General features: G+C 38.3%; 4 protein-coding genes across 6 annotated transcripts in view; 3 read left to right on the top strand and 1 right to left on the bottom strand.

Moving 5' to 3' along the window:
- Positions 1-1,303, top strand: part of LOC109097889 (ras-specific guanine nucleotide-releasing factor 2-like) — a 34,162-nt gene extending 32,859 nt beyond the window's left edge. The window contains 2 exon segments of the mRNA XM_042732042.1: positions 186-380; positions 1,283-1,303. Of these exon segments, the coding sequence (XP_042587976.1) occupies positions 186-380; positions 1,283-1,303 (216 nt within the window).
- Positions 242-5,374, top strand: LOC109097602 (creatine kinase S-type, mitochondrial-like). Of its 3 annotated transcripts, none has more exons than XM_042733280.1 (10): positions 242-380; positions 1,506-1,696; positions 2,680-2,878; positions 3,275-3,370; positions 3,466-3,687; positions 3,821-3,906; positions 4,459-4,582; positions 4,689-4,823; positions 4,917-5,042; positions 5,139-5,374. In XM_042733280.1, exons 2-10 carry the CDS (start codon positions 1,548-1,550, stop codon positions 5,253-5,255), a joined length of 1,254 nt encoding a protein of 417 aa, XP_042589214.1. In that variant the 5' UTR covers positions 242-380; positions 1,506-1,547; the 3' UTR covers positions 5,256-5,374. The 3 variants fall into 3 exon arrangements, with proteins under 3 accessions (XP_042589214.1, XP_042589213.1, XP_042589212.1); XM_042733279.1 differs by lacking the exon at positions 3,821-3,906 and adding an exon at positions 4,109-4,194 and having other exon boundaries at positions 365-380; positions 1,521-1,696; XM_042733278.1 differs by having other exon boundaries at positions 365-380; positions 1,521-1,696.
- A 1,807-nt stretch (positions 5,375-7,181) lies between these two features.
- LOC109110364 (ubiquitin-conjugating enzyme E2 L3-like) lies at positions 7,182-9,334 on the bottom strand. Its single transcript, XM_042733281.1, has 4 exons — positions 9,271-9,334; positions 8,346-8,441; positions 8,058-8,244; positions 7,182-7,967 (listed from the first exon to the last, which is right to left on the bottom strand). The coding sequence occupies exons 1-4, from the start codon at positions 9,295-9,297 to the stop codon at positions 7,813-7,815; spliced, it is 465 nt and encodes a 154-aa protein (XP_042589215.1). The 5' UTR covers positions 9,298-9,334; the 3' UTR covers positions 7,182-7,812.
- A 2,832-nt stretch (positions 9,335-12,166) lies between these two features.
- Positions 12,167-24,449, top strand: LOC109110311 (hypermethylated in cancer 2 protein-like). The gene is made up of 2 exons (XM_042733277.1): positions 12,167-12,431; positions 17,758-24,449. Exon 2 carries the CDS (start codon positions 17,788-17,790, stop codon positions 19,471-19,473), a length of 1,686 nt encoding a protein of 561 aa, XP_042589211.1. The 5' UTR covers positions 12,167-12,431; positions 17,758-17,787; the 3' UTR covers positions 19,474-24,449.
- The last annotated feature ends 3,082 nt before the right edge of the window (positions 24,450-27,531 follow it).

Raw genomic sequence — 27,531 nt, 5'->3', positions numbered from 1 at the left:
GCTGTTTTGTTGTGAAAGCGAAACTACTTTGTTTGGTCATAGAAGAGAAACAATTATGTACAGTATGTGGAAAATAATGTTTTTTTAACCTTAAACCACATAAACACATTTCGTTACACCAAATACACAAAATAAAGTTTTTTTTTTAGCAGCATCATATGACCCCTTTAAGTGGGTGCATACAGTGCAAAATGTTGGACTATGGTGGAAAGTCTCAAGGACAAGCTGGACGACAGACATGGGTTATGACCTGGCACTTACGTGGAAGAGGATTGGCCATCAGGTCCACTTCTAATCCCATATCCTGGGAGGAGCGCCAGCTTCCCTCACAGACTGTGTGCTTCCTGACACAGCCTACTGTAACAGAGGAGACTCTACAGGTAAAACTCTCATCTCTTATACTACTTACTCAAAAAAAAAAAAAAAAAAAACTTAAGCTAAATTTGAGAATTTGGCATTCCAGTAACTGCATATATAAATTGGACTGGTAAATACTGAAAATGCAAAAGTGCAGTGTAGTGTATGTTTGGTACAGCTTTTAATTATTTTTCTCATTTGATATACTTAAGTTGTATTGAATGGCTGTGAAACAGATTGCAGATGCCTACATAGGTTACTATTTCAATAGGAAGCATTTGTTGGAATCACTGTGCCATCTTTATGGACATTAAACAGTATCTTATTTAGTGCTATTCTCCTAACATTCTGGACTAATCCTTGAGTTTAAAGCCTAATAATCCCCCACAACTCCACCGAGAGATAGACCTTAAACCACGGTCAAGTGCTGACGAGCCACCTGCTTAGAAGTATCACAGAGTGTTCATGGTTTTGCTGTATAATGTAGATCTGAGTTGAGGCTGCCGGATTCTGGTTGGGTCTTGCGTACGCTTGTGTGACCGGTTCAGAATGTCACGGCTGAGCACGAGGCCTCAGGGTAGACTGGTGCCAGTTGGGGCTCCGTTCCAAACACTTCATGTAGTCTGCTAGTCTATTAATAACACTTTCAGTTTTAGAGTTCCAGCTGCAGTGTCAGAAGGACGTTGTCAAGGATGTCACCAAATGTTAAAGTCTAAGAATCTGCTGTGGAGAAACCATTACTGATTGACCAAATTTTGGGGTTCCAAATTTTAGAGGTGTATTTGAAATATATTTTAAGTGTTCCTTTGTTTGGTTACTTTGACAAAATATTACAAAATGTTGTTCGGCTTGACTACTAAACTATGTCTTGTATTTAGGACAATTCTCAGAAAAATTATAAAGTTCCTCCTTAACTGTCCTGTAGAAACCGGTGAAGGACGATTAGTAAACAAAAGTATTAGCGTTAATCAACCAGTCTCTTAATAAGGTAACCAGTCAGAAGTAAAGTAAGTAAGCTGCCATCTTAAATCAAGTAATACTTGTCAGCTTAGGGCACCAACTACTGTAACACAAAGTTTAGTTTGATAGCTATAGTCTTAAAAAGAAGCTATGATCATTGTGAAAACCTTGCCACCTTGTTCTACCAGTGCTGATCCCGTCAGAACTTTTGGACAAGAAACGGTGTGAAGATGGCAAGCTCATTTGCCAAGATGATGTCGAGCCGTACCGCTGGCTTGCTCATGGCGAGCCTTGGAGCTGGTGCTTTGGCAACCGGTTACTTAATGAGCGACAATGCTGCCATCTCTGCAGATCAGAGGAGGAAACTCTACCCTCCCAGGTAAGCACTGGAGGCGTGAGTACAATTACATCCCATTGATAGTATTGCATGAAACACAGCTAGTCATTATTTAATAAATATCTAGACTTGCTTTATGATTATCATTTGTCACTTACCACATTGCTCATTTAGCAATCATGTCATTAAAAAATGCAGGAGAAGCTAAGAAGAAGGGTGAGGAACTTTCTATTCCATCAGCTTGCTTGCACCTGTTCAGCAATGGAAAAAATATGATCAGACGTAGAGGTCATGATGTACTGTGTGATGAAGTATCACACGTTAACTGAGTGAAAGGTAAATGAGTGGGAACATGCAACTTATGTCCCATCCCGCATGTCACCTTATTTGCACTACTCTAATAGACGCCAAAGATCAAATCAGATCAGCAGTCCAAGATTTAAGTTCCTTGAAGGAGCCAAATATGAAGAGAGTTTCTCTTTTAGGCTGATCCAAAACCAACATCCTACACTTAAATTCATACTTTAACCTTCAACTGAGAGAGGATCAGTGAGTCTCCTGTTACAGTCCTATAGATTTTGGATTTAGGCCTGATTCACAAGATGTTAATCTGCCCCGAATACCTCCCTCAAGCTTTGAGATCCTCTAAGTCCAGACTGACTTAATCCTGGATATACTTTCGAGTAGTAGTACACTACAAAGTCCTCACTAGTGTGGTTTCGTGATTTGACTGAATCTCCAACAGGTTCACCATTCGATCCAGTGCCAATGACAACTCTGCACATAGTGGATGAGTTGCACAGTCTTATAGCAGTAGATAGAAATGACCTTCTGCGGTGTTCCCTGTTGCATCAAGGTTGCATTACTCTACTGCTGAACACAGTCTTCATTCCAACAAGAATGCCATGGGGCATGATAGCCAACAATTTGGACGTCATTTTCCTCTCAGTCATCACTTCCACAGGCTCTAGGTCTTTCCCGATGACAGAACATGACTTAAGATGTGACTTTGTGTTCCTCAACAGTGCTGACTTCCCTGACCTTCGCAAACACAACAACTGCATGGCCAGTGCACTGACCCCAGCCATCTATGCCAAACTGAGGGACAAGATCACCCCAAACAACTGGACTCTTGACCAGTGCATTCAGACTGGTGTGGACAACCCTGGTCATCCCTTCATCAAGACAGTTGGGATGGTTGCTGGTGACGAGGAGAGCTATGAGGTACACCCATACATTCAAACTACCTACATGCTTTTTTTAATGACATAATATCCAAATTCTCTTCCTAAGGTAGTTTTGTTCAATCCTTGATGAAAAGACCAGCTGGTCAATGGTATGATGTGTTAGGGATGCTGGCTTCTTAACCAGCTTAACCAGCAAGACTTCCTTGATCATCCTGCTTTGCCAGAAAGACCAAGTTAAGGGTACAACTATGTTGGTCTGCTAACTAGACCACCACTAAACAACATAAACCATCTTGGCCAAATCGAATTTATTATTGTATAAGCTGGATTCTTCAGCAAGTTCTGGCTTTGCCTCTCCTCTCTTTTCAAGGTAATGTTGTGCAAACTAATCTAGAGACAACACCCTTGACTTCTTTGCCAAATTACGTTGCAGGTGTTTGCTGAAATCTTTGATCCAGTAATCAAGGACAGACACAATGGCTATGACCCAAGGACCATGAAGCATCCCACTGACCTGGATGCCTCCAAGGTGAACGTCTGTTTTTATTTCTTCATGCAAAATGAGTTTCTCAGATTCCCATTTAATTTTCTACCAACATTTCTTGGCTGTTCTTTATCTTCCAGATACATTCAGGTGTGTTTGATGAACACTATGTCCTGTCCTCCCGTGTACGCACAGGCCGGAGTATCCGTGGCCTCAGCCTTCCCCCTGCCTGCAGCCGCTCTGAGCGACGTGAAGTCGAAAGGGTCACGGTCCAGGCCTTGGCTGGCCTGAAGGGAGACCTCTCTGGTCGTTACTACAGCCTGACTGAAATGACTGAACAAGAGCAGCAGAGACTTATTGACGTGAGTTGCTTCCATAAAGTTCTTTCAGTCATGGGATACTTTTAGTGCTTGGTTGATAGTGTGATTGGGTTTAAATGAGCTGCTTCCACACATCATGATGCTGAACTCTTCCTTTCATGCTGGCATGGCTTAGGAGCATTTTCTCTTTGACAAGCCTGTGTCTCCTCTGCTCACTGCATCTGGGATGGCCAGGGACTGGCCAGATGCTCGTGGGATCTGGTAAGGCTAGACGGAGAGAAAACAAGCCATGACAGTACAACCCCAACAGTCTCTTTAGTTCTACACCCTTCTTCCCATCTTCTAAAAATTTTTTTATAGGTTGCATTTGACTCAAGAAGTGATCCAAGTGTCTGCTCTTCCTCGAATTTTGTGATCCTCCTCCAGTTCCACCTACCTTAGTCTTCCTTTCATCCTTCTGTAGGACCACTTCCTGTTTGACAAACCTGTGTCCCCCTTGTTGACTTGTGCCTTTATGGCCCGTGACTGGCCAGATGCAAGAGGCATCTGGTATGGCTTTAGGAAGTTATTGGCATGATTTGATCATTTATTTAACTAACAAGATATGTAACATAAGAACATTATAAATATTCTCACATTTGCCTGCAAGCACAGAACTGCATTCAGATAAAACTTACCATATGTAGCTTTAATGTTAGATTGAAGGCATGATACTACTGCAAGATACTATTGATTCATTAAACAAGCAGGACTTGCTGGCATGACTGACAGTACAGAGCCCCTTTTTGCCTTTTAAACATCCCATTATTTGCAGCATAACAACGAGAAGACCTTCTTAATATGGATCAATGAGGAAGACCACACCCGTGTCATTTCCATGGAGAAGGGTGGCAACATGAAAAGGGTGTTTGAGAGGTTCTGCAGAGGACTCAAACAGGTAAATCCACACATCCTTCATACTTTTAACAGTTAACCAACTTTTACCTAGAGTTGTCCTATAAGCTTAATATCTTCCATCTGTTGGCTGCCTCTCTGTTGGACAGGTAGAACACTTGATTCAGGAGAGAGGCTGGGAGTTTATGTGGAATGAACGTCTTGGCTACATCCTGACCTGCCCATCCAACCTGGGCACCGGCCTCAGGGCTGGAGTACACATCCGCTTGCCAAAGCTCAGCAAGGTTACAATAATTACCTTTATCTTACAGTGAAAACTTTCGGAAGTAAGCTGTATTTAATGTTGAAAAATTTCTAATTCAAACAATTGCCTGTAGGACCCTCGCTTAGGCAAGATCCTGGATAACTTGAGGCTGCAGAAGCGTGGCACTGGAGGAGTGGACACAGCTGCAGTGGGCGATGTCTTCGATATCTCAAACCTTGACCGCCTGGGCAAATCCGAGGTATGGTATTCAAAATCAGATGAGTTAACTCACATGGAGTTTTTTTTACACGCATACGTTTCTCAAACTCTGGTGTGACTCTGCTTTACTTTTCAAGTGGAACTGGTGCAGCTAGTCGTCGATGGTGTCAACTACCTGATCGAGTGTGAGAAGAGGCTGGAAAAGGGCCAGGATATCAAGATCCCCGCCCCAATCCAACATTTTAGGAAGTGAGCAATGCTCTTTTAATGAAGGATGGACCCAGCAAGAGAAACATGAACACTCCTTCCACTAATCCCAAAACCGAAGGTCTTATATGTATAGAAAGCTCAATAAAATGAACCCTAAAACTATAAATGCTTTCTTATTTCTTTGCAACCACTAACATAATGTGCACACAGTGAGCAACTGATAGAACGCTGCCATTGCAATCAATAAAAATGCTTGATAGCAGTGTAAAGAGCTACTTTTGTTATAACAGTAGTGTTCTAGTTTTCTAACGTTGCTTGCTTGCAGTCACATTGTAGACATCTTATGTTTCTGCCAGATGCTTTTTACTCTAAAGTATTTAGCAGCAGGATGCCAATGTCAACACAGTTGCTCTGCCATCACAGACAGTAATAGGTTTATCATTACAAGGTTCTAGGAACCCAGTGGCCGGACACATGGCCCAAGCACTACACTATGTTTCAATGTCACATACTCCGTATATTTGATCATCTGAGGAGTTGACTGAGTGAAAAAAATCTTTATACACTAAGCACAGTTTGTCTGAACAGTCATCAATTGTAAAAATGCAGAAAGGTCCAATCTTCTTTAATCTTTTAAACTGTAATTAATTTAACGCCAGACACTGGCCTCCCATCGCTAATCCAGTGAGGCTAATTTCTCCATTTAGAGCTGCTTAGTGCCGTATGTAATAATGCTAATCTTGGTTCTATACTTAAGAGAGAAGCGGGATGGGGCTCGGGGTAAATATATGTGCTTTTACAAAATGGGTTCAGCGTGCTGGCTGTAGAAGCCACTGAAAAAACACAGAGGCTATTATTAGAGGGTCTACATGCAACCAAAACCCAAATGTAGCCAATAATGATGATAATAAAACAATTTACCATCTGATAACATCACTGTACCTTGGTACCACCACTACGTTTTTATGGACAGAAGAACGTTGAATTATAAAAACACTTATTAATATGAGAAAATCAGGTTAAATGGTCTAATCTGCTACTCTCTTATAATTTACAGAATACTATAACTTTTACAAACTTACCAAGTGTGTGTAAAGCTGTAGGTATGACTACCATAACTGAGAATTTAGTTTGATTTTTTTTTTTTATTAAAGTGGTAGCTAATAGCAAATTACCACAGTAACAGATACTTTGGTAATTTGCTATTTGCTACCACTTTAGTTAGTCTGCAATATCCGTAAAAGTGATTGTGTATTTGGGTGGCAACTATGATAGCTTTTGTAATCAACTAAACCTCATTGCACTGAGCAATCCTGTAGTCAATAAGAAAATATATTTTAACAGAATTGCACAAATCGACCCATTTACCTTGAAATCAGATCTTCTTCATAGTGGTTTGGCGGTTCATTTCACGGTTTCCTCATAGACTGTATAAGGTTTTCCTGGATCAAACGCCCCCTAATGGCCATGATAAAGATGTTTCTTCATCATTAGATGTACTGTACAAGGTGTTTTAGATTTTGCATAATAGGACTACAGAGGGTATTTTTTCTAGAACTAACAAAAACATTACTGTTATTTTAATATTAATTGCACAACCCCTCAATCTAAGAAAAAAATGCTTTCTTAAAACCTTGACCATTGCAATTTAGTACAGTGATTGTATCACTAGTATACTTATGAGTAAACTAATAATTTCTGCCAAATCCAGGAAGGAATTAATTAGAGAAAAGATATATTACTATTCCTATACGACTGTCTCACATGCAGTTAAAAAGGGAGGTTTAGATTAGGTAACACTATTCATTTTTAACTAGTTGCTTATTAGCATGCATATTACTAGAATATTGTCTGTTTATTAGTACTTATAAAGCACATATTAATGCATGATTATTTTCTGGATCCCAATACGTTGTGTGTCCCAGAAAGGTCTTAAGATACATGATGTTCAGTCAGACACAAAGTCAAGTCAAGTTTTGCTTTCCTTTTTATGACATCATAAACATTATATTGATGACAGTGACTAGTTTGTGATTCAGTGAGTTACAAACTGAGATTATGAAGAACATGAAACCTTGTTCCACAGAAAACAGTGCGACCTAAGCAAAAATAAAAATACAGAGATGAAAGAGAAATACAAAAGAAACATTTGCCACACACCTTTGACGTATCATGTGTTTTCATTCAACAAACTACTGGATTGTATTTTTTCAATGTCATACATGTGGAAGTGAAACGACTTAACATTATACTCTGGTTCACCGTAGTATTCTGCTATTGAAAACAGTCAAGATTCATCACACACGACCTGAACACATCTCTGTGCAATTTAAGAACAAATTAAAAGGAACCACCTCTCCGCCCCCAGATCTCACCGCTTTTATCGAGTTCTCATTCGCACGCTCCCCTCATCGCAACTTCGACACGCTTCGACACCCAGAGGCTGAGAAGTCTCGGGTGTTTCTGCCGAAGGTGAAATGCGGTTGGGATGCTCCGAGGGGGACTGAGAGTGAGGGCGGACTGGAGGGGACTCGGATCGGGGGGACACGGTTTTAGAGGAGTGGGCAAAGGAGAAACAAGGGAAACGCGCCCGTGCGATATCAGTCCACTGGCCGCTTCTCGCCATGTTTCTTTGTAAACTCATCCGCATTCTTAAAGAACTTTTTACGGTCTTTTGAATACTCCTCCGCCAGGTCGGCCCTCAGCGGGTGTTCTGGTTGGGGGTCGTTGACGAGGGCGATGAGAGACTGGATTACTGGGGAAAGAGGTGCGGGGGGGAAACATATTTAATGCATATTTAATTACGAGTGTGAGGCAGATAAAATGGTTCAGAGACGTGTCGTACCTTGGTCAGTTTTGGTTGCAGGTTTCCAGTTCTCAGCACTTATGACCGGCAGACACACCTGACCCTTCTCGTCAATGTTCGGGTGGTAGATCTTAGTTTTAAATGTGATCTTCGGAGGCTTAAAGGGGTATTCTGCAGGGAATGTGATTTCAATCCGGAACGCACCTTTGTCGTATGGAGGGTTGTCCTGAAAAAAAAAAGCAGAAACGGTTCAATTGAGAGATGATGCTGATTAACTGTATTTATGCATGCAAAAAAAAAACACATTCACAATTAATAAAAACTTACAGGAACAATGAGTCCTTGCCAGGTCAGAATGTTGGACTCGTCCACCTGAATGTTGCGGAAGTTTTTCATTCCAGACTTGCGGATTTCATCAAGTTCCTGTTAAACACAGCACAGCAACCTGACACTTCTCCAATCGTTGAGAAACCACAAAGTGAGAACAGAATACTTTCGGTTTCACTGTTTTCGTGTGAACAATTCTCATCTACAGTTAAATTTACATTGTGATTCAAGCCATTTTTATTTAAATCTGTTAAAGTGGCACGCAAAATACCGATCGTACTGTTATTTTTAAGTCTTGAACATGAACCCAAGAGTTTGAAATATGAATGTAATCTATTAAAACTAAAACGGTTCATATATTAATAAAAAAAACTGTTAATCTTTATGATGTGGTTAATTACAAATATATTAAAGGAAGAAAACAGACATAACGTTACTTCCTGTTTCTCTTTCTCAAATTAAATCACACGCTAAGAAAACTATAGAAACCTTCATGTGTTGTATTAAAGTAGTATTCATTGTATTTCAATTTGATCACCATTTCTGACGTGATCTTAACTTAGTTGATAAACTAAACTTACTGATCTGTCTTATCTGCTAAACGTGATCTGATAACGACAACACTCTTTACAGACGTGCAAAAGTTTATTCCGAGGCACGTCATAAACTAGACTCGTCCAGAACCCTGATTATATTATCTGAGCTTCATCTCACTCTTTATTTTCATCACACGCGTAAATTCCAACCACGGCTAAGATCGCTAGCTTCTTCCTCATCATCCTCGACACATTTCACACCCGAGTGCTCTAAAGTTTCAGCTTTCCGACCGACCGTGATTCAAGATCACATTATTCCTATTCACGGAGGTAAAGCGAGTAAAATGTGTATTTAGTATACACAAAAGCAGATTTTTCGGAATATTTACCTTATGCAGCCGCCTGCTCGCCGCCATCTTGGATTTGCCTTTGCCCACAATGCAAAGCGCGTTGAGTTCGCCACTTCAAATAAATAAATAAAATTAATAAACGATAATTTGTGACAAATGCAGTGCTACTTTTACCATCATTGGAATGCTATAATTTTAATTTTATAGTGTTAATTTTAGTTTAAAAATAATTTCGTTGTGTTTGTTTTTATTTTATTTTATAGCTATAGCTATATAGTTTTCATTCATTTTAATTTCAGTTTTGGTTATTATACTACATCAGGTTTTTATTTTATTTCTTTTAAAGTTTATAGCTATTATTTCAGGCAACGAAAAAGTTATACTGTATGTAAAATTAACACGCTTATAAAAATAATTAAATTGTAACCACAACTGAGGAAGTATCAGCAGATATTGCTGATGGATATATATATACAGTACAGGTCAAAAGTTTGGAAACATTACTATTTTTAATGTTTTTGAAAGAAGTCTCTTCTGCTCATCAAGCCTGCATTTATTTGATCAAAAATACAGAAAAAAACAGTAATATTGTGAAATATTATTACAACTTAAAATAATAGTTTTCTATTTGAATATACTTTAAAAAAAAATTATTCCTGTGATGCAAAGCTGAATTTTCAGCATCATTACTCCAGCCTTCAGTGTCACATGTAACATCCAGTCTATCACATGATCATTTAGAAATCATTCTAATATTCTGATTTATTATGAGTGCTGGAAACAGTTCTGCTGTCTAATATATTTGATGAATAAAAGGTTAAAAAGAACTGCATTTATTCAAAATAAAAAAAAACCTTTCTAATAATATATATTCTAATAACATATTTTCTTTACTATCACTTTTTATCAATTTAACACATCCTTGCTGAATAAAAGTATTGATTTTATATAAAAAAAAGAAAGAAAAAGAATTACTGACCCCAAATTACTGACCAGTAGTGTATATTGTTATTACAAAATATTTATATTTTAAAAACATAGCTTCTTTTTTTACATCAAAGTATCCTAAAAAAAGTATCACATGATCTGAAAAAATATTAAGCAGCAGAACTGTTTCCAACTTTGATAATGAATCATCATATTAGAATGATTTCTAAAGGATCATGTGATAATGATCCTAAAAATTCAGCTTTGCATCACAGAAATAAATGATAATTTAAAGTATAATAAATTTAAAAACAATTATTTTAAATTGTAATAATAGTTCACAATATTACATATTTTTTCTGTATTTTTGATCAGAAGAAAGTTCTTTCAAAAACATTAAAAATAGTAATGTTTCCAGACTTTTGGTCTGTACTGTATATATATATATATATATATATATATATATATATATATATATATATATATAATATTATAAATATATATATATATATCCTATGCAAACAAGTAATTGCTAATTGTTAACTATGATTTTACTTTATTGCACCAACTTTGCATAGCTGATAGCACAAAATACCATTTATAAAAATAAATATATAAGCAAATAAACAAATAAATAAACCTTATGAGTTCACACTTCAACCCCCCGATGTCCAAACCAAAAGTACGCCCTTGGAAATACATATTCTTTGCATAAAAAGTACAGTAATCTGCTTGAATATGAGAGCGTGAAACAAAAGGAGTCCACGAGGGGGTGTGAGAGCACTTTATTAATGCACATTCTGACCCAAACACACTCTAGAAGAGACAGAACAATAATCACTCAGCTGGGGATCAACTTGAGCCTGTTATTTCAGGACACAGTGTCTGCTTATTGTAGTATGTGTAATTTAAAAACAGAAGCATTTCCTGAACTGAAAGGGTTTTATCTTGGCATTTAATAAATATGTCTTACATGCATATTTCCTATGCTTCCTTTTCCTATACTTTCTATATGTTCAGCACAGTTTCACTTCTACTGCTGTCTCAACATGTTAAGGAACTGTCAAGGGAAAGTTCTTCACAAACCTGCTGTTCTGGTTGGTCTCTCAAGACACCAGGGGCTTGAAATCCACAAGTATTTAGCACACAAAACCGTCTGGCCTCAGTCAGAGATTAAATATTAAGATAAAGTTTGACTTAAACATTAAAAAACAACTATTCAAGCAAAATCAAATGCTTGTAAACATTATTAATTATTTAGTCAGAAATGTTTACACACAAGGTTTGAAATCAGTCTTTAAGATCAGAATTACATGTTTTTATTTTTAACAATGTCCCAAGACATAAAAGACCCCCCCCCCCACAACATCAAGATGCATAGCTGACATAATATAGACTTTATAGGCTGCAATTTCTATAACTGTATATGGCTAAAAAGCCTATTAAAGTGCTGTTGATCTGACTGTCTTCAGACGAGAATACAAACACAGCTGAATAATGACACTATTGTCTTCCGCACAGCTGTAATCGATTAACTTTGCATCATTTACAGACACTTTAACGTTTATTAGTGAAAAGCTGCTTTGAAAACATCTGTAAGCTATTGTGTAAAGCACTATAAATAAATGTGGTTTGACTAAATGCATTTTTTAATTAGTTTTACAAAAACACACATGCTTAATTCAATGTGTGACTTGTGAAACTGACAGACGATTTCTGAGTGAAAACTGTTTCTATGTATTCCAATGCATTTTTATGTGCATCTGAGAGGCTGTTTTAACCACATTTCCTCTCAAAATCAAAAGTACACTTATACAAGTGCAAATATTCCATGCATGTATATTTTAATATAAAAGCATGTGTAATTAGCCAAATAAAATAAAACCAAAAAACAATAAGAAAACCCTCACCATCACTAACACTCTCTCTCTCTCTCTCTCTCTCCCCCCCCACACACACAACACACACACACACACACACACACACACACACAGAAGCATTTGGATTGTAAATGTGGCAGCAGCAGTGGCAGGTCATGGCACGTTACACCAGCTCAGCAGCAGCCCTGGGCTCTTTAGGCAAATGAGAGTGTGTGGCTGGCAGAGGCAGGGCATTTACCCTCTCTCCCCCTCTCTTTACTGCCTCTTATTCAAATTTGGGTCAGGGGTGAGGATTTCTCACGTCACACAAGCTTGCAGGCAAGATGGCGCTCGGAAAGCTGTGAGATGTGGAAACAGAATGACTGTTTGAAGAGCTCCTGTCGATGCATTAAGGTAGATACTTTATTATTACACACGCGGTTTGTGTTGTGAGGGGAAACGTGCGTGCGTGCGATGTAACGGGGGTTTGTGAGGGGATTCTTCTCTTTATATATATAAATATATATTTAAAGAAACACTGATTCCGCCAACATACTGCTCGTATCGCGTGCCCACTGGGCTTTCAGCGCACACACAGCGCGAGCGCAGCTGGCAGGGGCAGATATATGTGTGTTTTATCACAAAGCATTGTATCTGTTTCATCGTGGCTTGTGCAGGAATCAAATGCATTGTTTAAAAAAATACCTACATACATAATCCATCTATTATACTTTACTAAAAACGATTAGTCGCCACCTTGATGGCTAAACCCGACCAGTGGCCCTTTATGTGGCCAGCATTCCTGTTTCACCCCTCCCTCAGTGTGTGCTTTACCTTTAACACGTATAATGCTCATATTGAATATTTGTGCATGGTTTTGTATCGTTAATGCATGCATTAAAATATCGCGTTTAGCATTTATAATGCTCTAATATAATACTGTTTTCCATTGTTAATCCATAAATTAAGATGTCACAATGAAGATTTTAGCTTATCCGTGTTTGTTTCATTAAATGCACGAAAGCAACCCGCTATTTATGAGTGGAAAGCTGATTTATGCTTTCGGATCATCATGACTAGGTGTATTATGATGAAGCAACGTTGGATTATTTAGTTTGTTTCTTCCCAGCGTTGTGGTTTTATGCTCAAACATGAAGATGAGTAACTTTTTACCCAGCGTTGTGGTTTTATGCTACAGTTTATGTGGGAGAATGTGTTTTAGGTGTTGTGACAGCTCACCTTTGCCTCTGTCACTGTAGTTTAGCATGCATTGCAGTGAAGATTTTTGCTTGCTATTTTACATTTCTTGTAATGTTTGTACGTAGATCCCCTCTTTAAGAGGAAAAATATCCTAGGTGCTGTGTAGTTTTGCATTATGAAGTGCATTTGAGGATCTAAAATGCTTTTGTGGCTGTAGTCATTGTTATTTAAATGATGCATAAATGTTATTAAATTATTTTACTTCAGTATCTTGAGGAGAGCTTGAAGGACCCTTTTAATCTCATCTGTTTTAATGGGCTGGGGGAGGTTGCTTGAATGAGATGTACAATTATTTTCAACCAACCCTTTATGTGTGACAGTTTGCTTGAATGAGATGTACAATTATTTTCAACCAAAGATATGGCCATTTTGTGTAAGGAAAGCCTGTTACGAGTCTTGTGCATGCTGTCGTGATGGATGTTTTGAGGGTAAGCAGACCTGCAGATGCATGCTTTGCTGTCCTTTGGAGCTGATGTTTAGGTCCATGGTCCAGTGAGGCTTATCTTCCAACTGTAGAGTTTGCTTCCAAACGCTTCTCGACGAGTCCTAATTGTTTTGTTGTCTTTTACAAAGGTCAGAGAAAAGGAGAATGAAAGGTGTGTTTAACAGATGTAGTGGCATTCATGTTAAGATCTAATCAATACTCTTATGAAAGGCAGCTCTGGGTTTCTGCTTTGAATAATGCAGATGATCAGATCTAACGGCGGTGAAGACAGTTTATTTAGAGTCATTATCATTGAGACGATCGTTAGGAATTGTGTTGTGGGTTTGCATTTAGTCTGAAGTCTTATTTCACACCCAGCTGAGTATTTGTTTCCCTTTAAGAGGAGCACAATCTTTTCCTCCAGTTCTTTGTGAAATTTCAGATGTTTTTGACAGCTACATCTTAAAAAAAAAAAATTAAATTCTCCATAACATTAAAACAGCAAAAAACCTATAAACATTTACTACTTTTTCATTTTTTTTTTTTTTTTATTCTCCTTAGTTTTATAACAGGAAAATGGCTATAAACCTTGTTTGAAATTATTTAACTTGCGTCTGTTTCTGTTCTTCACCAGAATATAGGTTACCTTGTATTTCTTTGTTTAGTTTAACCCTTTTAGGCCAGTTTAGATGTACATGAGTACATGTCTGAATGCATGCATTGTGTGCATGTTGCTTTAAGGCATCACCCCATGTCTGAAATCTTGTCTAACATGCTTGGCATGTTTATTGACTAGATCCTTTTAACCTGGAACCTTTTACCCACTTCTTTGGTGAAACAGATATTACATGATTGTGTTGGGATGTTGATGAATACGATGTGATTTATCTGTTGAGGGTTGTTCCAGGGTTGCCCAATCTGGCTGAGTGGTTGTTTTTGTGCCAGATTCCCTAATTCTTGATTTCCATTAGAGAAATGTTAGGCCTACATTTTAAGCATTTTGTGTGATCTCTGGTTTCAGTGATTTTGTTTTTTAATTAATAGTGTGACATGCATAGAAGTGCATTTGAAACAGGTTTGTAAGAATGAGGTCTTTTGATGTCTTCGGACAATTTTTAGGCGTTACGAGTCTGGTTTTTTTCAGGTATTCTGCAACTTTTAGCCCAGCCCACATATGACATGCATGTGAACACAGATGCACTTTTAGTTTGTCTGCAAATTACAGCAGTGCCTGGACAAATGCAAGAAATGTCCTGCTGGTTTCAAACAGTATGAAAGCGTTTGAAATGATCAATAGTGTAATCATAGTGGAAGTTGACTTTTTGTCAGAATTGATTTAATGCATGATTCTGGTCTTATTGTGCATGCTTCATTTTATTCCAAATAAAAATCTTAGCATACACTGTAAAAAAAATGTTTTGTTAAATTAATTTTCTGATATTACAGATTAAATATTTAAATACAGAAAAAAGAAAGAATCAATTCTGCATTTTTCATGTCATCATCAAAAAAACAAAAAAACTCATGCCTGCTTTTGGGCTGACAATAAAACCCCATCCTTCATTTAGCACAAATAGGGCATAACATTGAATGAATGAACATTGGGTGTGTACGAAGGCCTTGAATTCTTCAGATAAGTGATATTGTGTTATCTCTTAGTTGAGGTCGTTTATCAGATTATTTGGATCAGGTTTGCTTGGCTTCCAAGTTTTCTTGGATCTCTAGAGGCTAGTGGTTACAGTAAGCACTTAGATCTTAATGTCTCTGTGCACAATCTATAGAAATGTCTCTTATCAAGTTAACCTGCCTGATATTATTAAAACCCAATTTGCAGTAGTGTTTTTAGGGAGTTTTTAGTCACCTTAAATCTTCACTGAAAAATTGAAAGCGTTTATGGTGTTCTTTTTTGTTCTTAATTAGCTGCAGGGTAGGCTTGATATTATATGTTGATGCATCTCATTAATGTTTTGTTTTGCCAATGCCCTCTTTCATAAGCGCAAAAGTACTCTCTGTGTTTTTAAGACAATAAAATCAGGGCCCCAGGGGTCCGTGCCACCAGATAAGCTTGTTTATGAGGTTAAGCGCAGTCCTTGCCAGACTTGTTTACCCGTGTTGTTACTGGCCGCTTTTGCACTTTGACTTTTTTTCCAGACGACAATCTCTCTGATTAGAGCAGTTGTTTCATATCTGGGATGGGACTGCTGTTTTTGTGGAGGGATCGGAATGTCGGCAAAGCAATTGAAAGACCAGCAGCATCTTATCAAGACTTGTGTGCAACTTCTAGATAAATGTCTTTTGTTTTTTGAGCAGTGGGTCTTTGGTGCTCTCGAAACAGTTTGCCCAAGCAGTTATGGTTATCTATGCAGTTTTTTTCTCCTGTGCTTGAGGCCTATAAATACCCTGAGAGATGGTATCATGCGATAGGGTTTAGTTTTAGGGCTGGGTATACTGGTTTTTATGAGACAAGTAAATGGAGACTGTCATTTTGAAGATTTCAGGGTTCAGACTTGTATAGGTTGTGAACATGATTGTTATTAAAATAATCAGCCTTTTTTCCTTTATAATGAAGGATTAAATGGCTAAATATTGAACTTCTAGTTGTTGGAATTTATTTATTTTTTTATTTTTTGCCTTTTGGTGGGACTTAAATATCTTGTGAAATACATTACATATTTCTTTTTTCACACCTTCCTGAGTCATCATTCGTCTGCTTTTACGCAGTATTTAAATGAAAATTCCGCTGACTGTTTGGTTTCCTGTCCCCATTATTGGTTTTGGCTCAGTTGTACATTGCCATGATGAATAAGCTATAAATAGTTAATCTGAGAAAGACAGACTGACTTGAAACAACTGATAAATATTCAGCATGGTACATAAACAGATCTGTAGTCACCTTAATTCTATTTTTTAGGCCTATTTTAAGCTTGTTATTTATGGATTTTGTTGAGTCTAATATGCACGACTAAGCTTTTACAATAATCTAGTACAAAAAAATAATAGTATTCAATTGGGTGTTCCACAGGGACGGTTACTCCACCCATGCTAATTTGTGTTGTTAATAAACAAGGCATTGAATAACCACAGTGCTGTGAATGTGAAAATGTCTGGGCATTGTGCAAAGGTAAATCCCAGTTTTTCCCATTGACACACCAGTCTCGGCTGGTCTAAGTGGCAGAAACCTTGTTTGGCACATTACAAAGATTCTGCTGCAAGCCGTGGCCTGTTCATCCTGTGGAAAGGGTTCTGTTTTACCTGTTTCCCACCACACCCATGTTGATACCCCAGCTCAGGTTTCAAGCTGTCTGTCACACAAGCTTGTTGGTGACGTCCACTAGCCTTTTTCACCCAGCCCCCATATGACAACAAAGGGACTGACCCTGGAGGCTGGCATTAATGACTGCTGGCAGGAACGTTAAGCCTTAGTGGACGCCCTCAGAAGAAAAGAAATTGTGTTACTGTTCAAGCCTTTTATCCCTTCTCTGGTTTTAGCTGAAAGTTGAGAATTTGTACACCTGACGAATACGATGCCAGCTTATGCATACTATGAGAAGGCCTTTTTTCACAACAAAAGTTTCCATAGTCTTGATTAGTTGATTTAAGACTTGTTTATGTGGATTTGCTTGAGCATAAGAGTTTTGTGGTTTTCCGTTCATGCCTGTTAGCTTTGAGCTTGTCTATATGCTATGTGTTCCCAAACATTGACAGTTCACTTTTAGCAGCTTTGCATGTTTAATGTTAACACTCATCTTTGATAGTAAAATGTGACTGATGTAGCATTGCACAGGCTTCTGTCCAATTAGATGCACTCTACAACAGGAAAGACCCTCCCGCTGTGATTGGCCAGTATGTAGCAATAGCTGTGTTGTAACTATTGCCTGTTTAAAAATAAGGATTGGGTGCTTCAATATGCCACACCCAACTGTGAATATGAAACCAGAAAGTCAGCAAAAAAGGTCACTTGGTGTGAACTTTTTCTAGTAAGTGTTTGATGTAGGACATAAAACTATATGGATTTTTTTTCCATTACAGTGCATAACAGTGTTTTTTCTCTTTTAGGTTTCATAGGTAAAGAAAAAGAAGTTGGAAATGGAATTGCCAAATCATGCCAAACAATTGCTGCTGCAGCTAAACCAACAAAGAGCCAAAGGTTATCTGTGTGATGTGATCATAGTAGTAGAAAATGCCCTTTTTCGGGCCCACAAGAATATCCTGGCAGCCAGCAGTATCTATTTCAAATCCCTTATCCTTCATGACAACTTGATTAACCTCGACACGGACATGGTCAACCCGTCGGTTTTCCGGCAGGTTCTGGACTTCATTTATACTGGCAAGCTTTTGTCATCTGATCAGTTCAGTGACCACAATTTCAATGCCCTTCTAACAGCAGCAAGCTACCTCCAACTTCATGACCTGGCTGCTCTCTGCAGGAAGAAGCTCAAGCGTAATGGGAGATCCCTTCTTAATAAACCAACCACACCTACCAATGGAAGAACGTCTAGGAACCAAAGGCTGTCCTCTATACCCGTGACTCCAAACCAAATGTCAGGGTTAAAAGACAGTGAGAAGACAAAGAGGCATGAGGAGCTACTCAAAGATGACTTGTCTGAGGACGAGATGTTTGTGAGAAACACCCACTGTACAACCTCAGCAAATTCACTCAGTCCCTCAACGAGTAAGAATGGAAGCAATGGCAGTTGTGGTATGCAGGAACTTGGCCTAGACCTTTCCAAGAAAAGCCCCTCAGGGAGCACAGCCACTGAAGAAGTAAGTCCCAGCAGCATCCCACAAGAATCACCTCAGTCTGCCTCAGAATCCATAGCCAACAGTGCCTCATTTGATGAGAACACCCACACGCAGAACCTCACTGCAGGAGAGCCCATGGACCTGGGCGGAGGAGAATGTGAAGAAAGCCAACCGCCTCCGGACGTTGAAAAGCATAAAAGTTCCCGACAGGTCGCCCGGCAGAGGCGGCAACCCAAGAGTGAAGGCCACAAGGGCGAAGATGCAGAACGAGGAACTTTACCCAACGGAGTTGTCAAAAGATTGAAAGTGGTTGGGCAGAGGCTCCCTGGTGGAGGAAATGGCAATTCCGAAGTATCCTTCCAGTGGAAAGATGATGAGGAAGGTTTAGAGAATGGACAGGAGCAAAGTGAAGAGAGTGGACAGAGCGAGAGTGAAGGTGGGCGGAATAGCACCAATTACGTCTACCGACAGGAAGGCTTTGAGCCTGCCCTTGGTGACAACCTTTATGTTTGCATCCCCTGTGGTAAAGGCTTTCCGAGCTCCGAGGAACTGAATGCCCATGTGGAGACCCACACAGAGGAAGAGTTGTACATCAAGGAGGAGGATGATGATACCTATCCAAAGGAAGATGAACTAGAAGCGGAAGACTTGTCTTCACAAATAACCCATGTCCTTGGCACTGAGTCGCGTCGCTTCAGCTGCTCGGTCTGCAACAAGAGCTACAAAGATCCGGCCACTCTTCGACAACATGAGAAGACCCACTGGCTTACCCGTCCCTTCCCCTGCAACATCTGCGGCAAGATGTTCACCCAACGTGGCACCATGACACGTCACATGCGCAGCCACCTGGGGCTGAAGCCATTCGCCTGCGACGAGTGCGGCATGCGCTTTACCCGCCAGTACCGGCTCACTGAGCACATGCGGGTTCACTCAGGTGAGAAGCCATACGAATGTCAGCTATGTGGGGGCAAATTTACCCAGCAGCGTAACCTCATCAGCCACCTACGAATGCATACCTCCCCGTCATAAGCCAAAGACACCTTGAACAGTAGACCCTCAGCAAAAAGAGTCAATGCACACCTCTTCCTTTTGAAGTATACTGCAAGGAGCCAATAATCCAAAGCAGGGTTCTCTTCTGCTGTTAATTACAGGAGGAGCCTTTCAAAAAACGAGCCCCAACAATGGAAAGAATAAACCAATCGGTATGAGTTTATGAGAATATGATTTTTTTTCTTTTTGAATTTTGCTGTGAATGAAAAACAGGGGTACTAATGCTGTTGTATGATTCTTTGGGATATTGTGACCACTCTCAACCACTGCAATCCATGCATTGCTTTCAAGAGTCCATGTGGTCTGTCTGATTGTTTAGGGTTTTTGGTGTCCCAGAAATATTCCTTCTTTCCATTCTTGGTCCTTGATAAATTATCACTTTTGAGAGTTCTGGTGGTATATTTTATGTTAAACTCTCAGCAAGGTTTGAGCTTGTACTGACCAAGTTATTCTATACACAAAGGTTTTAATTCTTTGAAGTGTCTCCTAAGGGTCTCAAATATAGTGTTGTCAGACATGCAAGATGGCTTTTCTGTCATCATTTAAGTGGTGTTTCATAAAAGCTTTGTGCATCCAACCAAACATTTCCCAGTAGACCTACTCTGCACATCACATCCATTGGCTTAATTCTAGGTGTAGCTGGAAAACAGGGTCTTTGTAAGTTTTGTACTGTGGTTGAGGATTCGGTGATCAGATTGGATTTACCCTAATGTACCCTGCTCCTACATCTAGATGCAAGCCAATGAAAAAGTGGTGACGAGAGGCCATGGGTGTCTTTTTTGTCGTTTACTCCCATAGTATATAGGGTTTTATTCTCAAAGAAAAGCCAAACTTAAAGGTACTTGTTTTTAGATTTCTTTAGATAACTTATTGGTATGCTTCTGTGAATGTTTTAACTGGAAGTTCTTTCCTTCATTTCTTTGGGATCAGAGAGGGTTGGGTTGGTTTGGGTGATGGGTTGGGCAGGGTTCATTTAAGTGATACTGAACTTCAGAAATTCTGTCGGTACTGTTATTTTTCACTTTTTTGATTACGTATTTTCCCTTCACTAAACAAGGCAAGTCTGTAAGGTCTCGTCTCATTGCTACCTCTTAATTAAGAACAATACATTGATTGCAACTATGGAGGTCTCTGAATATAGATGTATAAAGTTTGCTGAGGCTTTCAAAGTAGTTGTAACCTGCCCATCAACAAAGGTTTTAAGTTTTAAAAGCATTAATGTAGAGAATAGCTTCTTTGGGCGCATGTATTTAAGGTATTGAGAGTTTTATGTCAGAGAAATCCAAAGAGAAATTTAATATTGGGGAGAATGGCTTACCAACAAACGTTTCCTGTAGAATATCCCTACCAAAGTTTTTAGATTGCATTGCAGGAGGTAAGGATGTACTTTTGTCTTTTAGTTCTTGACGAAGAGCAATGTAGTGGGATGTTAGTTTGTACTTGACATTTTACTAAAAACCAATGAACTTCTTCTGGTGGTTGGTGGGCCGCTGGCTTTCCATTTTTTGAAGTTTACAGAAGTTTTTCAAGAGTGTCTTTTGGATTCTTACTTTGTCTGCAGAGAGACTTTGAAGAACTTCAGAAGGACTAATTTATTTTAGTTCAGACCAAGAGAAAACCGCATAGCAAATGTCGTAGGTTCTTGTGTTACATGTTGAACATACTTGGAAAGCTTACTGAATGAGGAGGAATTGATGCACTGGATTGCTTATTAGCCATCAGCCCTAAATAAAACCTTGTTCTAAAACCATGCTAAGTTACATGGCATCAAGTAAAAACCATGATCGTGTACTCATTCAAGGTATTATGTAAAGTATGCATGTTGAAAAGAATTGAAGGTTATTCAAAATGCTGGTAATTGTGTCGGGTGAATGTTACATGATCAGTGTTGGGTAGACGCTGATGGATGTATTTATAGTACAGTGCTGAATTCTTTGCTGTCATTTTCATTTCATAACTCAGTTACGGATGAATTATATCGCCAATCCCAGTGTATCACATTCCATGAGTAATCCTTAGCCTTCTTAATGTAAAAGTCTTAATGGCATTCCTTTTTTCTGGTTCTTTCTCCAAAGTCTTGTGTTTGTGCTTGCTAATGATGAACTTTGGGGTGCAGCTATAGTCGTGTTAATGGAGTTGTGTTTACAGATAACCTTTTTCCTGGAATTCCTTTAATTTGCCTGTTTAAACTTTGTTTTTTTCATTGATTTTTTTTTTTTTAATGTCATCTCCATCAGTTATTCAAGTCAGTATACTGAAGATGTGTGCAACTCATTCCATTTACACACAGTATTCATGTGATTTCAGCATAGCACCAAAGCTAACCAAAATAGCCGGTTACATTTAACTTTAACCCAATGCAAGTCACCAAAATGTCTTATTTTGTAAGTTGTGCACATCTTGGATGTTAGATTTTGTTTTGTTACAGTATAATTGTGCTCTGGCGTTGATACACACCTCAACTCAGGGAGACTTTTTAAATATTTTTTGTTGTCAAACATACTGGACAGGATTCCAGGAAAAGGTTCCCATTGATATCTTGCTAATTTACAAGCACTTCACTTGAATACCATCAAAAAATGATGTCTTGGGTGATACGAGGCTCTGTTGTTGATTCCAGCGTTTGAGACTATAGCTGAAAGAACTGGGAGAGCGGAAAAATGGATGACAAAGTTTCAAACTGTGACAATAATGTTTCTACTTCAAAGCTTCAGGGATAGTTCTGCATCTTTTGAAATGCGGAGCTTTCGACTGCATTTGTAAGACTGTGTCAATACTGTGTCAATTTCTGTATTTTATTGATGAAAAGCAAAACACTAGTTTCCTACGAAATAGATTTTACGAGTGTGTTCCCATTTCAAAACGCCTTCAAAAAAAAAAAAAAAAGCATTCTAGTAAGCGCAAAATGTATAAACGAATAAGATTAAAGCTCATACCCAAATTTTCAGACTATTTTCTAAACCAAAGCACATTTTGAATGATTGATTGATTGATTGACAGCTTTTAAAGATACTTGTGTATAATATCTCATTGTTTACATAAACTCTTTACAGTCATAGACCTCAGGTGAGGGGAGGCCAGTTTGGACCTGCTTCTGTGTAGGTCACCGTCTTTAAACGAATCGTAACTGTGTGTCTTACCCTGTGAACGTAGCCGCATGCTTCTGATTTGGATGGGCTGCTACTTTTATTGATTTGTAATTGGCCCTTTAAGATGTGCTGAGGCATCCCTTCTGAAAATCATGTTGTTGACATCATTATTTTTATGAATCTGCTGCTTTTCTTTTTTTCTTTTTTGTTTTTTAAAAATGTAAATACGCATGAATAAAACGACACACATTTACCTCAAAGTAACTTTTTAGAACCTGCTGCATATATATAAATACATATATAAATATAAATAAATATATTTTATTTTTTAATTTTTTTTTGCATCAACTCTCTCTTAGTTTTAGTTTTTAAAAAAAATGTGTTGTAAGTATTCTGAGCTGCCTGTTTTCTTTTTCTTTGTCCGCAAAAGAAGCAACTTAAAAACCCACTGGCCTCTCCTCCGTCTACATTGGTGCAAACACTTACTGACAGTGTTCACTTTTTTTTATCAAATGTCTATTGTCAGTGATGAATGTATTTATTTGTTTGATCCTGTTTTCACTTTTTAAGCGTTCACTTTGGGTGAGACGACGTGTCTTCAGGGTCTGATGTATTCTGTTGTAGTAAGCTGAGAGGTAAATTGAAAAAAATGACACAAGACGGATCATTTTAAACCTGTGAAGACGTAGACATGAGGAATGTATTTCTCCATGAAGTGTCCATCATAAAGGATGTATCCCACATTGTTTTTGTAATCTTATCTCACCCAAAGCATGCACGTGCTCTGGATCATGTGTTTCCTGTCACAGACTCTTGAAGGCTGTTTGTCGATTTTAAATGTTCTCTGTCTGTACGCCTCTGCCCACCGATACAGGAAGGGACCTTTTAGAATTGTGTCAAAGGCATTCAAGGTTGTGTTTTCTGTACTGAAAGCTGCCGTGTTGTTGCACGCTGCGATTCAAGGCTGCCGGCCGATTTCATTTCTTTCTTTTTTTCCGTTTTATTTGCAAATGCCCAACAGAGCCAAAGGTTTTTCCTAAGAAACATCACATCTCCTCATTTTTTTCACTGTAAGATCACATCTTTTTAAGCTTTATAAAATGCACTTTCTAAGTTCTCACTGAGGTCCTTTACGCAGGCGATTACATCTTATCTGCTATTTACAGATTTACTTGAGTTCTGAAGCTTTAAGTAAATGCAAAGATTAAAACTCACACTTGTTTGCTGCTAATGTGTAGTTTTGTCTGATTCTACATATCCCAGATAGTATTATGTTGTTTTTCTTGAACGTTGCCTCTTGTCAACATAACTGGCAAGTGTTAGGGACCTCGAGTTACCAAACCAACCCAAACTAACTAAACCAAAGCCAGATTTACAAGCATGTGCATAGCAGGTGGGCATGTTTCCCATATGTTTTTACTTGAACGCCATATTGCATTGCTAGCCTGTACACCATACGCGTTTTAATTTAGCATTCCAATAACTTTTATGTACTGATTAATATTTATTTTCTTTCTGAATGAGAGCAGGGCGTAAGATAAGAGAGATATTTGGAGGAATACAGACATCATCACCAGTAGGAGCATTATATTAGCACACTTGTGAATGAAGACAAGTTGCTCTTGACGAATATTAATTTGAATTACTGTCGTGTTTTTGGTCAGCCTTGAACATGTTGCGTGGACAACACGGCGGTTTCGCGTTCCTCAGAGAGCTTGTATTCAGGTCAGAGCTACATGCAGCTCGAATTCTGTCTCATGTGAATAAAACACAATGTACAGAGCTCATCTCATGTTCACAGTCTTAATGTACAGCTACGAGAAGTCATTTTAGAATCTTTTCATTAAAATCTTGATCAAAAAACCACTTGGTTCTCTGTGTGTCCTTGTGTGTTCGTTCCTTCGTGTTCTTTTGCTTTTATGACTTACAGTGGAAGTAAATGTGGTAATGCAAGTCTTTTCCTTTCAGTTCACTGTGAAAGAATTGCTTTTGACCTTGTCTGTGCAAAGTTACGATCCAATTCAATCTTGAACAAAAAAATATGCAATGATGCAGGAAAATGAATAATTTGGAGAACTTCATAGCAGAAATTTCTTAAGGAAAAAACACATCATAAATTAACAAAAAAAAAAAACTTTTATGCTTTGACAAAAAAAATAAAATAAATAAAATGGTATGGTATGGTATTCCATTTTTTTGTCCTCAAAGTGCCCCATTTACTTCCATTGTTTAAAATTGGCATGCCAGAATCAAACTTATGTGATAAAAATGCCATATTTACTTTAATTGTAAGTTTGCATTAATGCTTTGTTTTGCCTTTTAAATTGGTGCAACATTTTTGTGATATAATCACTTTTTGACTTATTCTGACCTTGCAAAGCAAAGAAAATCTTACTTTAGCATGATCCATTCAATGATGCAGGATAATGACTTTTTACATAGAGGAAAAATCCAAATACAGGAATTACACATGTGAAGAATAACTAGAAGTTAATCTGCTTAAAACAGTAGTCTCAAATGACAATTTGAATTTTCATACTTGAATTTTCTTAAGAAACAATCCATGCAAGTGCTACATGTTGTGCATTGTCTTTTCATGCCCTCAAAGTGCCCCATTTACTTCCATGCATTATTTTGCTTTATGTACTTTTCAAAACATAAGACTTGGAAACATAACATGGAACATAAGATGGAATCACTTTTTGACCTTGTTTATGCAAAATTGTAATCCAGTATTTCAAATTAGCATGATCTATGCAGTGATGCATGAAAATGATTGTGCCTCCATTTTTCCATGCAAACAGTAAATATGCAAGTGCTGTTCTGTACAGTAAAAAAAAAAAAAAAAGTTATATATATATATATATATATATATATATATATATATATATATATATATATATATATAATTTTTTTTTAAAAGAAGAATCCATGCAAGTGCTTTAATAAAAATATGCAGTACCTCATCTTTTTGTTCCCTTAAAGTGCCCCATTTACATTCATTATAAGTTTGCTGTAATGCATTGTTTTTTTAATACACTTAAAATTGGTGCAAAAATAAGGTGTGTGATTAAAATCGCTTTTTTAATTTATGAAAATTTTTAACTGAATATTTAAACTGTCTTGACCATGCAAAAAAAAAAAAAAGATGCAGGAAAATAAGTTTACATTGGGAAAAAAACCACCCATAAGTCAAATAAATTATTTATTAATTTAGTTATTTAAAATTCTTATTTTCAGGAAGATTCAATGTAAGTGCTTTAATAAAAATATGTGGTGCCCTCAAAGTGCGCCATTTACTTCCACCGCAAGTTTACTTCAGTGCACTGCACAATGTATTAATTTATATGCATCATTCACTGAACTGAGGGATGAACTGAAATGATTTTCTGTTGATGTAAGTTCAGGTTCAGCGCTCTATTCACATTTACAGCAGCTGCACTTGAGTTTCCGCACCATCCAGAGGCGAATGCTGCGGGACGTGTTGCGTCGTTGAGACCTGGGGTCACCGATGATTAATGACGAGAGGGCGAGAGAGGAATCGGGGCCCCTCCCCCCAGCCGGGCTCTAACGGGCCGTGGCACAAGGGGTCCGTCTGCCATCTGGGAGCCCCTCTCAGAGCTTCACCAATCAGAGCAGGCGGCTCGCTCCTTCAGCAGCACTTTTCTTTTCCCTCTGCCTGGCCCTCCGCTCGGCATTCTCGGGGCCATTTAGACCGGCCCTCTTTTGTTCCCCCACCAGGCTTGCCACTGTATGTCAAGAGGCCAGCGTGCACCTCCCTACCCCGGGGGAAAAGAGGGTTGGCATTTTTATGGTCCTTGTGTGGCTGATTCTACGGAGCCATTAAGCCCCGCCTCAAGTGGTGTCACATGCCAAATGACCCTGAATGGGGTCAGTTTCAGGCACAATGGGTTGTATGTTGATGCCGCCTCCCCCTACTAGGCCCGTCTGCTAAGTATAGATTAACTATAGACACATCTGCGAGGAGGCAAAATCACATGCAGTTCTTGCAGGAAGCCCTTAAATGCATGAAAGGGCTTTCAGCGTCTTATGCCCATGATCGCGGCATCTGCTGCCCGTTGCTAATTTGAATACGAAAACTGGTTAAGGCGAGCAGGACTGTTGCTGTTGGTCATAGTTAGGGTTGGTGATTTGAACAAACTCCTACGATGTGGTATCGCAGCTAATAAGGCCTATCTGAAAACATGGGCCAGTAAGAAACCACATAGCCACATACTAAAAAAGATCATTCAGAACACCAAAGCAACCATATAGCAACAGGCTTAAAACAATTTAGAATACCTAAGCATCGACATGCTAAAAACAACCCAGAATACCATAGCAACCATATAGAAACAGGCTAAAAAGAATTCAGAACAGTTTAGCAACAATATCGCATCATTTGACAAGCAACAAAAGCAATTGCAAACATCTTGTATATAAAGGGTTTGTTGAACTTTAGTGTTACTTTTGTTTTTTGATTCTGTATGATGTGCTCATTTAGTGTTATTTATTTAAATATTTGACGAAAAGCATTGAACGTTTGTTATTGGTTAGTGTTTAATTATTTGTCCATTTGACGATGAATTTCACTTTGAATATTCTCGTTTGAATAAATGGCGTCTGCTCTTGTTTAGTGTTATTTATTTGAATGTTGATGAAGAACTTCACGTTGAGAGTTTGTTCTCATTGAAGTGTTATTTATTTGAACGTTTGGTGAAGATCATTGTATTAAATGTTTGTTCTAGTTTAGTGTTATGTATTTGAATGTTTGTTTATTTTAACATTTGGTGAAGAGTTTAGCATTGTATAAAACCTTGTTTAACATTGCGTTAAAGGTTTGTTCTTTTTGTTTAGTGTTATTTATTGGAACATTCGAAGATGAACATCATGTTGAATATTTGAACGTTTGAGGATGAACATCACATTGAATATTTGAACGTTTGAA

Source organism: Cyprinus carpio, chromosome B10, assembly GCF_018340385.1.
Source record: "Cyprinus carpio isolate SPL01 chromosome B10, ASM1834038v1, whole genome shotgun sequence".
NCBI classification, from domain to species: Eukaryota; Metazoa; Chordata; class Actinopteri; order Cypriniformes; family Cyprinidae; genus Cyprinus; species Cyprinus carpio.
Note: the sequence above shows the minus strand (reverse complement) of the source record. Positions and strands in the feature narration are given on the sequence as shown.